This window comes from Netta rufina (assembly GCF_964035555.1).
Source record: "Netta rufina genome assembly, chromosome: 5".
In the NCBI taxonomy this organism is placed as follows: Eukaryota; Metazoa; Chordata; class Aves; order Anseriformes; family Anatidae; genus Netta; species Netta rufina.
Window position 1 is genome coordinate 16908885 of NC_140128.1, and position 14697 is coordinate 16923581.

The 14697-nt window shown below is 39.0% G+C and overlaps 1 protein-coding gene across 2 annotated transcripts in view; it reads right to left on the minus strand.

Annotated features, from left to right (window-relative positions):
* The window catches only part of NAT10 (N-acetyltransferase 10), a 42141-nt gene that overhangs the window by 21107 nt on the left and 6337 nt on the right, over positions 1–14697 (minus strand). For both annotated transcript variants that reach the window (XM_084287827.1, XM_084287826.1), the window contains exons 10-27: positions 14345–14443; positions 13675–13811; positions 13022–13146; positions 12455–12605; positions 11891–11987; positions 11003–11119; positions 10007–10108; positions 9819–9893; positions 9284–9400; positions 8963–9096; positions 7067–7115; positions 6369–6462; positions 6171–6281; positions 4905–5077; positions 4255–4374; positions 3187–3285; positions 2720–2793; positions 232–315 (exon numbers count right to left, since the gene is read on the minus strand). In XM_084287827.1, the coding sequence (XP_084143953.1) occupies positions 232–315; positions 2720–2793; positions 3187–3285; positions 4255–4374; positions 4905–5077; positions 6171–6281; positions 6369–6462; positions 7067–7115; positions 8963–9096; positions 9284–9400; positions 9819–9893; positions 10007–10108; positions 11003–11119; positions 11891–11987; positions 12455–12605; positions 13022–13146; positions 13675–13811; positions 14345–14443 (1958 nt within the window). The remainder of the gene's footprint in view (positions 1–231; positions 316–2719; positions 2794–3186; positions 3286–4254; positions 4375–4904; positions 5078–6170; positions 6282–6368; positions 6463–7066; positions 7116–8962; positions 9097–9283; positions 9401–9818; positions 9894–10006; positions 10109–11002; positions 11120–11890; positions 11988–12454; positions 12606–13021; positions 13147–13674; positions 13812–14344; positions 14444–14697) is intronic.

The window sequence follows — 14697 nt, forward strand, 5'->3', positions numbered from 1 at the left end:
AGTTATATGCAGACAAGACTATAATCTAGAGCAACAAACACACAAGCCACAGAAGCACTCTCCGTTAGAGGAATGCTCATACCCTGATTTATCTGGAAAACTGGGAAAATATTAAGGACATTACATTCATTGTTATCTGAATTAGCTCTTCAGCTTCACCCTTTTGGGAAAAAAAAATGCAGTAAAGCTAGCAGAACAAGAGAGACTGTAGAGTATTTCAACTTCCCTAACCTTTTCACACTGACGATGGAAGCGTTCTGTCCTGCTTTACTCAGCACCTCATTCCATTCTTCATCATCCCCCCGGATAATATATCTAAGTGAAAAGGGTAAAGGAAAATTCAAGTAAAATTGCCAGCCCAAAGCAGGAAAAAAAGTGATTATATTGTCAGATACACAGTATACTTGAAACAAAGCTACTGCATTAGCACCCAACAAAACCAGTATGTAGAAATGCATACAAAACTAGACTGGCAAAGAGATACGACAGCTCATCACGACTTTGTCAGCAGACTCAATCTGAACTAGGTCGACAGCAACCAACAATTGTCTTCATCCAAAGCTGGTCAATAGCAGATGAAGCTCTCTCAGGAGCTGCTATTGTAAACATTACGAAACTGTTCTATGAAAGCTTCTCATCAGAAAAGCAGAATGCTTAACAGAGTATGTCTTTTATGAATGTAAACAATAAGGCCACAAAGGTGTTAGTTTCCATAGCAGTGGCGTATACTTCTCTGCCCACTAGATTTCCTAAAACACACACTTTCAAACATTACAGATCTAAGACTGACAAACACAATCAGAACTATATTCACTATATAGATTTTGTTTCTAAAAGGTTGATTGCTTTTTCTTTTTTTTCCTCCCCCACAAAGGAGATGGATGTCTGTGGTAGTAAAGGAAGAGGCTGCAAAAAGCAACGGCTTATAACAGAAAGGTAAATTAGCAGCTGCTCTTAGCCAGCAGTAAGCTTGAATGGTAGTTTTTCTGCATCCATCCAGGAAAAACTGAAGACCTGCAGGTTTCTTTTGGAAAGAAACTAAAACAGCAACTGCTATTCAGCTAAACTCATGTGCTGTGGTTCTTGTCATTATGTTCAAGTACCCTCAAAATAACACAAATTTAACTAGGCAAAGCAGTCACGTAGCAAGGCTAAGTGGTTGCTCTGTATCTCAAGTTCTTAGAGATTCAGATTAGATTAATCTTTGGTTATACGAGGTGAAACATCAAACAGCTCTGTCTGTTCTATTAGCTTTCTATAACCTGTACTAAAAAGTGTTCAAAATAGATTTTTGTCCCTCTTTCCTTATAGAGAAGAACATGAATCTGTTTCTGGATAAAATAAAAAAGGAGCATAGTCCAAAATCACAAACAGGTATATCATACTATCAAATCTAGTAATTAGAATTTTAATTCTTTATAAGTTCTGGTTATCTTGTTTTCCTAGTGTGATTGACTTACAAGTAACTTCAAATCACATCCATTTTTGTCTGACCCTCAAATGAGAGGACCAAAGATTCCTTTTCTCAGATCTAACAAACGAGAGAGAAAAGGGAGAGGATCAGAGTGGCATGTGCAACTCCCATTGGCCCAGAAAGAGAGACATCTGCTGACATTTCAAGGAAGTTGCTGGTTTGGCAATTCTGTATTCTACAAACTGTCCAGCTCTACTACAGCTAAAAGCATCTGCACGCTGCAGTTAGTAAAGGAAGCTCTCTCTTGTTCTTTTATGTTGGTTTTGGGGTATTTTATGTGTGGGGTTTCTTTTTCTTATTAAAGAAGAGAATACTAACATTAGCCAGGTACTAATTTTTACTTGAGTTTAAGACAGCTGAATACAGAAAAGCTGGACAGCAGACAACAGGACCTGTGTATCGTGGTTTGAGGAAACTAATGACCATTCCTAGAAGCACAATAACTGTCAAATTATAAACAATCCAAAGCCAGGCAGTTTTTTCATTACTCCAAATTACAGAACTATAGAAGTTACATGTGCAACATACATACCATACACAGTCAGGATCAAGACTGCCCTATAGATACATAGTAAGAGTTCTTGCCACAATAAGAGTAATTTAAATAAAAGACAAAGGAGAACACAAGTAAAATAAAGTGCTCAAGACCATGTCCAAGGTACTGAGAATTGAAGTGGCATTTCCACATCTGCTGTGTGCAGTGCTGCAATGATGAACCAGCCCCAACTTTAATAATTCAGTTCTATGGTTCCAAAGACAGATCTCACTGATGATCGGGTGTGGTCTTTTGCTTTTTGTTCAAAAAGGGGCATCAGTAACCTCATGCTTGGCAAAAAGTAAAATTCATGCCTATGACACACTTTTCAGGAAAATAGTTCATGTATTGAGTTAAGCGGGTGAATGACACTGAACAGATAAGTTCTGTTACTGAATTTAACTCATACTGGAAAGAATGTTGTGAGTATGAAACAAAGGAACTGCTAGCAGAGCTGATCAAGACAATTATTGGCTATCAGGCACATAATATCTAACACTTCCATTAGAGTAGCAGCATATGCTTATCCCACATGGCTACCATTGAAGATACACACTGCTATTTCTCACTTATTGATGGTGTGAGATCATCATTTTGTGACTACAGCCTTCTGCACATGACTCAGCAAGATGTACTAGTGCTGGTGACCCAGCATTCAAATAGATACCAGAGGAAAAGTGGATTTGACACTCATACAGATGAGTTCTTACTGTGTAAGGTCCATTTCTTTTAGCTTCACCACTTCTTGCTTGTGTTTTTCTTGGAATTCCTTTGCGGCTTCTTCCTACAAAAAGGATAGCACAACAGATGCATTAAGTTCTGACTGCAACAGTAATCATATAATACAAGCAAAACTTGTTTCCCCACTAAAGAGAAAAAACAAATACTAGATGATCCTACAAAGCTTTTTTCTGTAACTGCATTTTTATGTAATCGATATATATATAGTTGTGATGCATAACTCCAAAATCTTTGTGGGTTCTGTGAAAATCCGTATGGCAGATTAACAAAGCATGACTAAGAATGTAACGGCAAAAGCTGGTTTTATAACTACCACATAGTGACAGAGGTGACACACAACTCTAATCCAAGAAAATTTAGATTACAAGGCTTCTATGCTCAAAGGAGTTCCATGAAGAGTGCTTATATATGTATTAAGAAGAAAGTTCATAATTACCAAATCATCATTTAAAGATTTAATTGTTGGTTCCATTACAATATCCTTTGTTGCTACCATCTGTTCCTCCACAGCCTTTTCCTGGACAGTGTTGAACAACTGAAAATGAAATAAACCAACACATGTAAGACTCAGTGTTTCTTCTACAATTGTGCTTAAAAATAAGTAATGAATGCTGGTTGTCCCCATGAAACTCTTGTAACCCTGCGAATATTTTCACAGTTTACTTCTGATGCATACATTCCATCATACTAAAATAAAAAGCTCAAAGCTTCTTCCTGAAGGCAGAATTACACATAGCATTCATTAAAGGTATAAAAATAAAAACAGCTCACAATGTCACTTGCATGAATGGAGAGAACTCACACTTAGCAACATTCTATGTCAATACGCTGATTTGATGAACATTTGTAGTTAAGTGTTATGCAGAGCATAGCATCTCTCCAATGAACATCTTATGCCACACCACAGAACCTTCGCTAACATATTCTGTTCCTTGAGAACTAGAGGCGCTAGGCTGCACAAGTGATTGCAAGCAGCTAGCAACTTTTATGTCTGTCCTTTTCCTTAGTAACTCATCACGCTACTCGCTTTACTGCAGATACCATGGGAAAAAATAGACCCAAAACTTCCCAGTAATTTCACTAGACTTAGGTCCACCTCTAAATGACATTAGAGAAAGTTTTTTTGTTTGGTTGATATAAAAAAAAAACAACAAGCAAACAAAGGCAGAGATGCTGTCAATGCAGTGAACCATCATAAACAAATGTCTCAAGTTCAGCTGGCATCACTAGCTGTATGTTCAGCATTTTGGTTTGGGTCATTTCAACACTTAAAAACGTAACATTAGCACTCTTATTTGGGACAACACAATATAAATCAAAGCCATAAATACCTGCTTTTTGCCACTAGGATCTTCCCTTCTTACAAACAAAGTTTACAGTCAATTTTTGTGGACATGTTAAAGATACATAATTCCAATTCAGCTTTCTACTAGTACCAGGCTCAGTACTGGAATTATACTTTAGTCTGATACACCCAAGGCAAAGCTCATCATGATGCAATTACCTGGACTACTTTGCGGATGATTCTGTTGAAGAGGCCCATCAACTGACTGCTGGGCAGTTCTACCTCCTTTTCCAGTTGGTCCAGAGATTTATGCTGTAGGCCAATCCCTAAAAGAAGGGCCTGAGGAAATGACATTTCAGTTAGAGAGGCTTTTAGAGCAAACACTTACATAAATATTATCTTCTATGTCCCTGACATTTTACCAAGTCCTTGCTCTGCTCAGCTAATACAAGACTCCTCTGGTACAAGCTCAAGCTTTTCTCAGATGCACTGAACACCCCTATGTTATGCTGTTGTCAGCTGGCAGCATTCCATACTTAGTGCAAATGAATATCTCTCTCCTGAGGTACAGCTCAAGAACCAAAAGATTTTGAGGTGCTTTTAAGCCATAGTTCACACAATATTATAAACACACAAAGTACTTAACTGAACATGCAACAGTATGATCTCTGCAGATTTTATTCAAAGCAAACACTAAAGTTAGAACACAAGCAGGAGAAATCATAAAGAGGACCACAGAAGTATAAATCAACTGAAGCAAAGGCTTCTTTTTAAAAATTACATGAAATGGGAAACTAATCCAAAATTAGGAGACAGCAGAAAAGTACAAAAAGAGATGAAGCATGGCTTGCTCTCACAGTGATACATACCGACTGTGCAGCTGAGAGAGAGATATCACCCAACTGGTTGAGAAAAAACATCCTGGCAATGGTAGGTACCATATCCATGATGAGATGATAGTCCACCATGTTGCGAGAATACATCTCTAATCTCTTCAAGTCATATGGGATGAAAACAGATTCTAATTCAGCACGGCTGATGGCTGAATGATAAAGAGACATCACTGTCAAGACTGTTCTTCACAGCTCTCCAGGATCTCATTATTTAACTAACTCCTTTTTCACATCATTGACTGAAGGCCAACTGCTATCCCCGAAGTTCACTTTCCAACACACTTCAGAATTCAACTCACTAGGTATAACACTGCTACTAAGACTGGCTTGGTTATTCCAAGTCTTTTCAGACAGAAATATAACCATATGAAGAACATTGCAACTGTCAAAACAGACCAGCTTATCAACTCAAACATGCCAGAGAAACTAAAAACAGTGAAAACTGGGAATCAGTTTGCTCAGACTTTCAATGTATTACACTGGTTTTGCTGATAAAAACTTTCTTTGTAGCAGCAACCAAACCTCTTTCACCAAGACAGATACTAAAACCCACAAAACGCAGATTACCAAGTTCTCTCAAGAGGACTACCCTCTGTTAGGCTTACTGAGAAGACATCAGTTTGCTTTTAAAGAGGACTTTTAAGCCACGAGGGACTGTTGTATTTGCCTTATCTGGCCCTTTTTGTTACTACCTGTGTGTTCACCCTAGCAAGTGTTGCACTAAGACCAAAGAACACACAGTTAACTAAAGCCTTTCTCTTAGAAAGACATATAATTCGAATTTCCAAATTTCTGATGACAACATTCTCCCTAAGATCCTAAATCAGCTTCTTTGCCTATTGACCTTTGATTCTCAAGGCTTCTCTTCTAACTCCATACTAGATTTAGTAGACTTCTTTATTCATTCACTGGATTTTGTTTTGTCGTGCCTTTAGCTGCCAGAGTTAGGAGCCCTCTAATTTTGGAGTACTTAAATCTCTGACTGAAATAAAAAAAGCACAGAAAAAAAAATCACCACCACCCCAAACCACTACCTGTTTTTAATTGGCAGAAAATGTCCTGTTAGTTTTTACTCAAAAATACAAGCTTTTTTTTTTTTTTGATGATGGAAACAAAACACCAAGAACAATTCGTGGCACCTCACAAGAAGCATCATACCATGCATGTGCTTGAGAACTCTGATAAACCTACACAAAGACTTTAAATTGCATTCTAAATGAATATATGAGCCAGGGTACTCACGGGGTTGTGACTGCTGTTTGATATTTTTGTTCTGCAGAATATTCAATGCCAACGAAGGAGAGAACGTGCTGAACTGGTAGGAAAGCAGAGAAAGGAAGCGCCTCCTAAAATCTACAGGACAAGATGAAGAAACAAATGACTCCTGTGGACCTCTAGAATAAATATTCCAGAATATTTTTCTAGCATTAGCTCAGTTACCTTTCCAGAAAGCTGTAAGCCAAGGCTCCTGTTCAGACTCCTCTTCATTCAGCATCTTCAGCATGATGCATGAATGCTCACCAGTCAGGTCATTCTAATAATGAAGATACATTTCCCATCATCTCCATGAACTGTGTATACTCTATGCTAAACTGAAGAAGGCAAGGGTCTTCTAAACCAACAACTCATATATCAACTGATACTGATCACCACCACCAAATATAAAGCTGATAATTTGGTAAATCCCAGTGTTGAGAGATTTTGGCTTCTTGAGATAACCACCACTCACCAGTGTTGCAAATCGCAGTTATAGCTCAAGAGCCAAAAAAAAACAAAAGGAAAGTGGGATGACAAGGGACAAATTATTCTCTCCAACAGTACTGTAACAGCTAGTGCTTTTTTTGGTAAACACCTAGGGAAAGCAACAGCATTCAGCTCAAGGGCCAATTGCATATTTTACCAATAACAACACTGAACAGATGCACCTTTGTTATAACTTTTTAAGTGCAAACTACTCAGAGGACCATATTCAAAACCCTAAAATTTGAAACACCGAAGAACAAAAATGAACACAAAACAAACCCCAAATGTAGTCTCAGAAATTTTTTTACCCAAATCACATCTCACAGAAGTTAATGGAAAGATGCCCAGTGATTTCAATAGGGCTGGATTTCATTCAGAAACAGTATGCTACTTACTGGTGTTTGCCTTAGATAAACTGGCACAAATCCAGCACGTTTCCAAAACCTAGGGAAAAGGATAAGAGAAAGTACACTGAGAATTATGGAGCTGTTGATTTTGTAGTAATACTTGTGGTTAAATAAAATTTATCTACTGCACAGTAACAACTGTTGAAAGGTAGGCACTACCCCAGCAGCTAATAAAATTTACCACTGACAGGAAGTTCCGAGGGCAATCAAACTGACTGAGATTCTAACTTTGAGGAATGAAACAATGATGACTGTGATAACAGAAAATGAATGAGCTTTCAAAGACTAACAGATAACACACAAGAACTCTTGAATTCAGCATGTTTCCAGGACCTCCTTTAAGAAAATGCAAACTGGTTTTGATCACAAATACTACACTCCTAAAGTATACCCCAGGGAAGGTCTGAAGGATTTACAATTTACTTCAGACTTCAATGAATGCTGACTTTCCCTGGCAAATTCCAGGTTTCACACAATCACTGGTGGACCAGACAGAATCCCAATCTGACCTGCAAAATCCTACTAACATCCCTTTCCATCCTCCTTTTCCTTCTTGCATCTTCGTTGTGAACTGATACTACAATTCATTTTGCCCAGGAAAAGGAGGACTAGTAATAAAAAGACCTGCTAAGACAAAACATATGGCATCCTAGACAAAAGAAAGAAGCCAAGCCCCACAGCAACTGTCACTGGCAACCCACCTCCGCAGGCCACAGGATGACTACCCATCAGCTGTGCAGGATGAGGAAGATTTTAGCCCTATATGTGCATCCCTAACAGACAAATAATTTTAAAAACATAGTAGTCAAACACTTTATTGTCATCCTCTGCCCTGAAAGAGATTGTTCAATAAAGACATCTGAACCATTTGCTTCATAATTTGCAGAGATTAAGACTTTTTCCACAATTCACCATCACATTTTGGCATGAATTTTGCTGCATGCTTGCCATGGGACAAAACAGCCTACAGTCTGTGTCTGAAATGCCAAATCGCACACAGCTGTCTAACAGCTCTGATTAGGTCAGTCACAAACTGGCTTCCTTGGGTCTTCTGTTGGACTCAATCTCATCTTTTGTGAGATGGTCTCCTGCAAACAAGGATAAGCCAGCAAGGGAGCAAAGTTTCAGGTGATAAATGACTGCTTTGCTGTTAGGCTAGTAACGGAAACAATTCTGCATTATTTTGAAACTGTCTCCCACACTTACCACACTGAGAAAGTCTGAAAAACATAGATATTTTACAGATTCTCATAATATTTAAAAACAGTTACCATTTATTATAAAATGTTAAGTTCTAATACAGAACTATAATTTGAAATGTAGAGAAAAATTAAAAATTTTAATAAATGATTTTTTGCTGCAGTAATTCATTTCCTCCTTGGTGAGAAAAAAAGAAAAAGAGAAGTAGATTCAGTTGCTACTGGCAAGTGTTTACAGAAGGCAGGAAACAAACAACTAACTTTGAAGTTAGCAGCAGCTCAAGTTTCTACAGGTCACAAGAAGGAGTATTTAACTTCCTACTTACTAGAGATGTTCTTCTCTAGCCTAGAAAAACTGATCAATTAAAGCTAATTAACTCTTCAGAAGGGTCACAGAGAAAATCAAGAAGGGAATGGGTTTTCCCTCAGGAGGAGTTTGAGGAAAATTTACCCTGAAGGATGCATTAAGTGCTTAGGTTCAGCCCTACCGCACAAAACAAGACCTTGCAGGAGAAGAGGGCTTGGAGCTGCCCAGATTTAGAAACCAAGTGAAACATGCAGAGAGGAGAAAGTCTATGGGGTAAAATACCCGCATCTATATCTACATATCATTTACAAATTACATATATTCTATTATTTATATAGTTATATTTTTGCACTGGGTTTAAACAGAACAAGGTCTTACTTGAGTAATCTTGGTGTTAGGCCATATGATACCCCTAGATAGTCTAGACTTTCAGCTTGTCTCTCACTTAGTTTGAGAAGTAAAGGGGGCAAGTCTTTCCGGGGCGTCACAACCTCTTCCAATAAACTAACAGTCTGAAAGAGAAAGTGGAAGTGGGTTAGTAGCATTCCTCATGGCAATTTGCAAATTAAATCTCATATTTTGTACAGAGAATAAATACAAATATTTCATCCTTACACACAGAAATCAATATTGAGATTTAGTGAGAAGCAGACAGCTTTAGTACAACAGAAAATACAAGAAATGTACTGAGTTCCATACCTCACTGCTTACAGTTGCAATTTCTTTTGGCTTCTGAATTGTTTTTTCTTCCAAACAAGGGAATTGGCCTTCATAGTACATCTGCAGTAAATTCAAAGCTCTGCTGCCATAGCCCATCTGTGAATTATGAACAATGCTACATAAGCAAAGAGATAAATCTATTTTTTAAAGCAGGACAACCTTTTCCCCTTAAAATTCCATTAACAATCACCCATTTAGAAATTACTCAGCCACTGCAAAAATGCATTTTGTTTACTACACAGGAACTCCATGGGGAAGAAAACTATAGACCCTGATGGGTGACCGAAAGCACAATAAGAGCTCAGTCGGTAGCTCAAGACAGTATAATAATTCTCATTGATTATCTCTGGCACTCTGAAAATACCAAACACCAGTGTGAACATTTGGTAATCTCATAGAAAGTGTCACTGGATCTTGATTGTACACGGGGCCAAGTAGAACTTAGCTCTGCCTGTACAGCCATTCTCTCGTGGTACCACTGCTGACTACTTACAATAGGTTTCAAAATATTTACCCCCTGATAATCCGGATGAACTGCAATACGAACAACACGCCCACCAGAGAGGCCGCCAAAGTCCGGGTCTTGGAACTGCATAAGAGACAAGAGTCAATTTAAAGTACACGGAAGGGTGCCCTGGAAATAAGCAGTAGTGCTGAAAGACGTCTTGGGTGTGGGTGTGAGTACACAGCCACATTATTCACCTGTTCTGAAATGGTCCAGGGAATAAGATCACCAGACGCCTTCTTTCCCCTAGAAAGGCTGTTCATGATAGACTGGCGAGAAATCTCCCCTTCCATGCACACCTGACAGAAAAGGCAGAAGACCGTGAATGGAGACAAAGTGCTTTATCCCAGAGTCACTCCAATACAGCGTAAACAAAATTTATCCTCAGTTGCTGAGACCACTATGCAGTATTGACATGTCACCTGACCCCTACTCTGCAACATGATAAACAAACGTGTATGAGCCAAACAACAGGCTCTACCCCTACAAGCAGTCTCAAAAGGCACACCAGTGAGCCAGCCAGGTATATCTGGCACAGCAGGCACTACAGCACGGTGCAACAGAGGCCTGAAGAGACTAAAGCATACAATGTGCTGTAAGTGTTTTCTGCAGTCTGTCAGCAGCAAACATAAAGAGAAATACTGGGAGGGATAATGTTTTAAGAGTCAAATACAGCTTTTCTTTTTTTTCCTTTAAGAAATAGTTGACTTAACTAGTTGCACTGAACACAGATAATTAAGAATCTATGTTCTTAAGGAAGGAAGCATATAGTCAGATATCTAACAGTCAAGGACTGAAATATTTCTACATCTCTGAACATCTGTATCTAAGGAACTTGTATTTTTGCAGTAAGCAGAATGAACCAGTGAATCAACTCTCCTTAGAATGAAGTTGAAATGAGAGGAGAAAGTCATTTATTGAACCAATAATTCATCTCCTCAGAAGGCTTCTCGGCACAGACTATTTTAGAGATTGGAAGGTCTATATGAAGGGATTAGCTTCACAATATACTTATAGAGCAATTAGTTTTAACAAAAGAAAAGTGGAAAAAAAAACAACAGCCTTAATGCACTGCTGTGGCACATAAAAACACAGCCTGAAGATATCATCTACTCCTAGACAGTACACTGATGTCTCACAGTGTATCACTGCTTCATTATTGAACAGTTCACAGTTATATGACGCTTTCTCACCTGGACAACAGCAAGTACTTCTGGTAATGAGTTCTGGGTAGGTGGAACAGGAGGCAAAAGGCAAAAAAGATGATGGGCAGGTGCGTCAGATAGCATCTGGAGGTCATTGGGAGAGTTCTGGAGGGTAAATACACATCAGAAAGCTCAAGTATTATTCCATGAGAAGAGCTTCAAAGTCCTGTATAGTGTTAGTAGCTGACTTCTACACATTCCTCCATTTTTCTCAATTTATGGCTATTAAGGGACTTAGAACTAGTACTGTACTGATGGATGAAGCTCCTCACAGGACAGCTCATGGCTGTTGTACTACCAGACAACATCTGTTTTGTTCAAGCGAAATCTCTTGCTCTTCTGTGTGTAGAACTGACACTGACATTTCTACTTTCACATAGCTACTTACCTCTACTACCAGATCTAAAATATTTTTTGAAGTGTCAGACTTTTAGTACTCATTACTTCACCATTTAATGCCTTCACCAGCCAAATTTAATAGTCACCCATGGTCTTGAAACTGAGATGAATTATTACTTTTATCAATAGTACAATGATACTACTCTTTTGGTTAATTTGAGGCTACTGAAATATTGTGAAGTGAACAGTAGAGGGTTCATCACTGATGAACCCCAACAAACTTGCAGGATCATCTAGAACTTAGTCTCCAGGATTTCCCAAGACTAAAATATTCTAGATATCTGTAAATCCAGTGTACTCAGCTAAGGCTAAGGCAGAAATCTTCTCAGGAGAATACAGATCTGTATGTAACAAAATACAACTGAAGCTGTCCAGAAAATCTCAATTAGGCCAATGAAATTAGACTGCCCTCAACAAGCAGTGCTCCCTCCACAAAATTCCAAGCTGGACTTTTGATAGAAGTAGCATGAGCTTTACCTTGTAGTGTGAAGCCACATAGAGGGCCATCAGTCTCTGTAGAAAAACTTCTGATGCTCTGTGGTAACAAAAAAGTGTGTCTCTATTTACATAATATCTAAACACAGGGTTAAGGAAACAACTTTCCTGAGGGGAAAAAAAAAAAAAAGAAAAAAAAAGAAAAAGAGCTCTTTGTTGGTTTAGGGGTGTTATTTTCCATGCAGCCTTAGGCTATATGCTGGCTAAAGTTCTTATAGTCTACAGCTCTATCTACAAGTAAGAATGACTGCATAGTGCTCCTATCTTTCACACTCCTCATCCATAAATCAAGATTTCCTTGCATTCAATACATTCTTAGGATTGTCTCTGCAATAAAATGCATTGGTAATGTCCTGGTAACACAAGCCACCAGTCTTACAAGGCAGTGGTAACAGTTCAGCTCCAGAAGTGTGGTCTCTAGCCAAAAGATCGTGCACTGAGGTAATCATGTCATAACCTGAGAAGCCACTACTAACCAGTTTGAAAAAGCATCCTTCACCTGAAAGCAATGTATTTTATCAGAATACACCATTTGAGTAAGGATACAGGTCACAAGTCTCAGGCAGCGGGCAGCCAGAGATAATTCTGGTGATGTTGAGACAGTCCAAACATAGCAGATCATTCAGCCACTTTTCAACAGGGTCACCAGGGGCGTATCTGATTGACTCATGGAGGGAGACTTCGTGCAATGTACGAGCTGCAAACAGATTTCAGAGAAGAACCTCTAGTACGGGAAGTTACAGCTAGCAAAGAATCCAATAGGATCACTGTCCTATGTACAGTTCCCAAGGGATTAGAAACACACCAAATCTGAACAGAAGAGAAGACACTTGAGAAGAAAATGCTCTAACTGGAGCCTTCACAGCCTGTTTCTTCATATAACATCGGGAAGAAGGTACAGCAATCATTACTTGCATAGCTGTTATCCTCTAAATGACTTTACATCTGAAAATCATGAGGAAAAAACTTAAAAGAAGAGTTCCTTCATTTTCCCATACCACTGCCTTCCTACAGCTGCAAAGTACATGGACACACGGGACACACACAGGGCTTGTCAGGCAGCAGCACCACGGACCAGGGTTGCACGCTGCAGCCCAGAATACAATTGAGTACCTGAGGTGAGTTTAGCTGTAGCTGTAGATTTGTTCTCTGCTGTCATGGAGACTTGGGCTTGTGCACTCTGCTGCCGGAGCTGCTGAATAAGCTTCAGAGACAGTGATCGACCAGTACCCTCATATCTGAAAAGCAGAAGACAAAAGCCTGAAGCAAATAACCAAAAAGCAATCCTGAGCCATGGGGAAGCTCCAACAGAGAACTATGCTGCTATCCAGAGCTGTGTGACATTCTGAAGCCTGTAATGGCCCCAGACATCTCTGAGAATTGTTGCCTCTTGATGTTCTTGCACATGTAGGACAAAGCATGTCACTTTCTGTCACTTTCTTACACTCAGCATACTGGAAGTAAGGCGGCACTCTTCCCTGTCTCCTAACAGACTACAGAATGTTTATCTGCATGCTCCCTGCAGCAGAACAGAAGAGGTGTGTATGCTCAATGAACCTGCAGTGGAACCAAAAGTAAAGCACTGACTGACTCCTACTCTTGGTTATTCTGAAGAGCAGTTCCATGCGATCAGGTATCAGCATGACCTGATTATGATAGTAAAAATTATGATGTGCAGTAAAAAGAGAAGCACTGTAGATACGAAACAGTCCATTAGCACTCGCACAACTGCTTTCACAGGTAGACAGCTGGTGCTCAAGCCTTACCCATTGATTGTAGAAGCCATAAAAACCAGGTAAGGGCCTAGCAGATTTTTCACCAGGGGGAGAGGAATGGCAGCAGCTTCATCAATCACAACAAGTTCAGCCTGACCCAGTTTCACAGAATCAGCAGGGTGTATGTACTGTAAGGAATGAGAGGATATCATCACTGTCAACAACAGCTCTGGGATGTAGGGAAAGGCCAAAACTGGCAGAGATGGAGCACCGAAAAGCTGTTTGTTTTCCCTGTTCATCATGAACAGATAAGAGAACCCATGGCAGAGGGTGCATGTTCTCTACCAAGGGCTAGGTAACACATATTGTTTTAAACATTTCCACAGACACTTTTTTGGATAGACCACAAAAATATAGGAAACCTAATCACTGGAAACATATGCTCTTCCTTCACTGTTTGTTTCACCTTCCTTTAGTTTCAAGAAGGAACACACGATAACCATGGAGGCTTTGTAACCTACAAGTTATTCACAGAAAGAACTAAAACATTTTGTGAAACTCACATGTCAAAAAGAGGGTCTGCCTTAAAGCAAAATCAATCAGTATAGTTACATATTACATAAAATTAACATGTTTTAAATGCAAACAACTACAGCAACCAATAATGTCAACAATTACAAACAAAAAGCAGAAAGGCAAGTGTGCAAACAAAGCTGGTTACCTGAATGGTTTGTCTGTGCTCCTTGAACACATTCACTCTGATAACAGCCTTGTTAAACTCAGGATTTAAAGACTGAACGATCTCATAGTCTAGATGTTCCTGAAAGAAAACATTGTTAAACAGTATTAACAGGCCAAGATGTAAGAAAAACATCGTTTACCATTATCATCAAAATAAGTTTGCTACATGTGTCCTGACCTTTTAAATTACACATAAAAATTCTTGTAACAAAATCTTCAGAAGCAGGAGAACTGAGGAATTATTTACTCCTGTTAAAAACTATTTTCACATATAAAGAAACTGATTTTCCTGACTTATAATAAGTATATACAAGTGTACTGTGAGCCACTTTC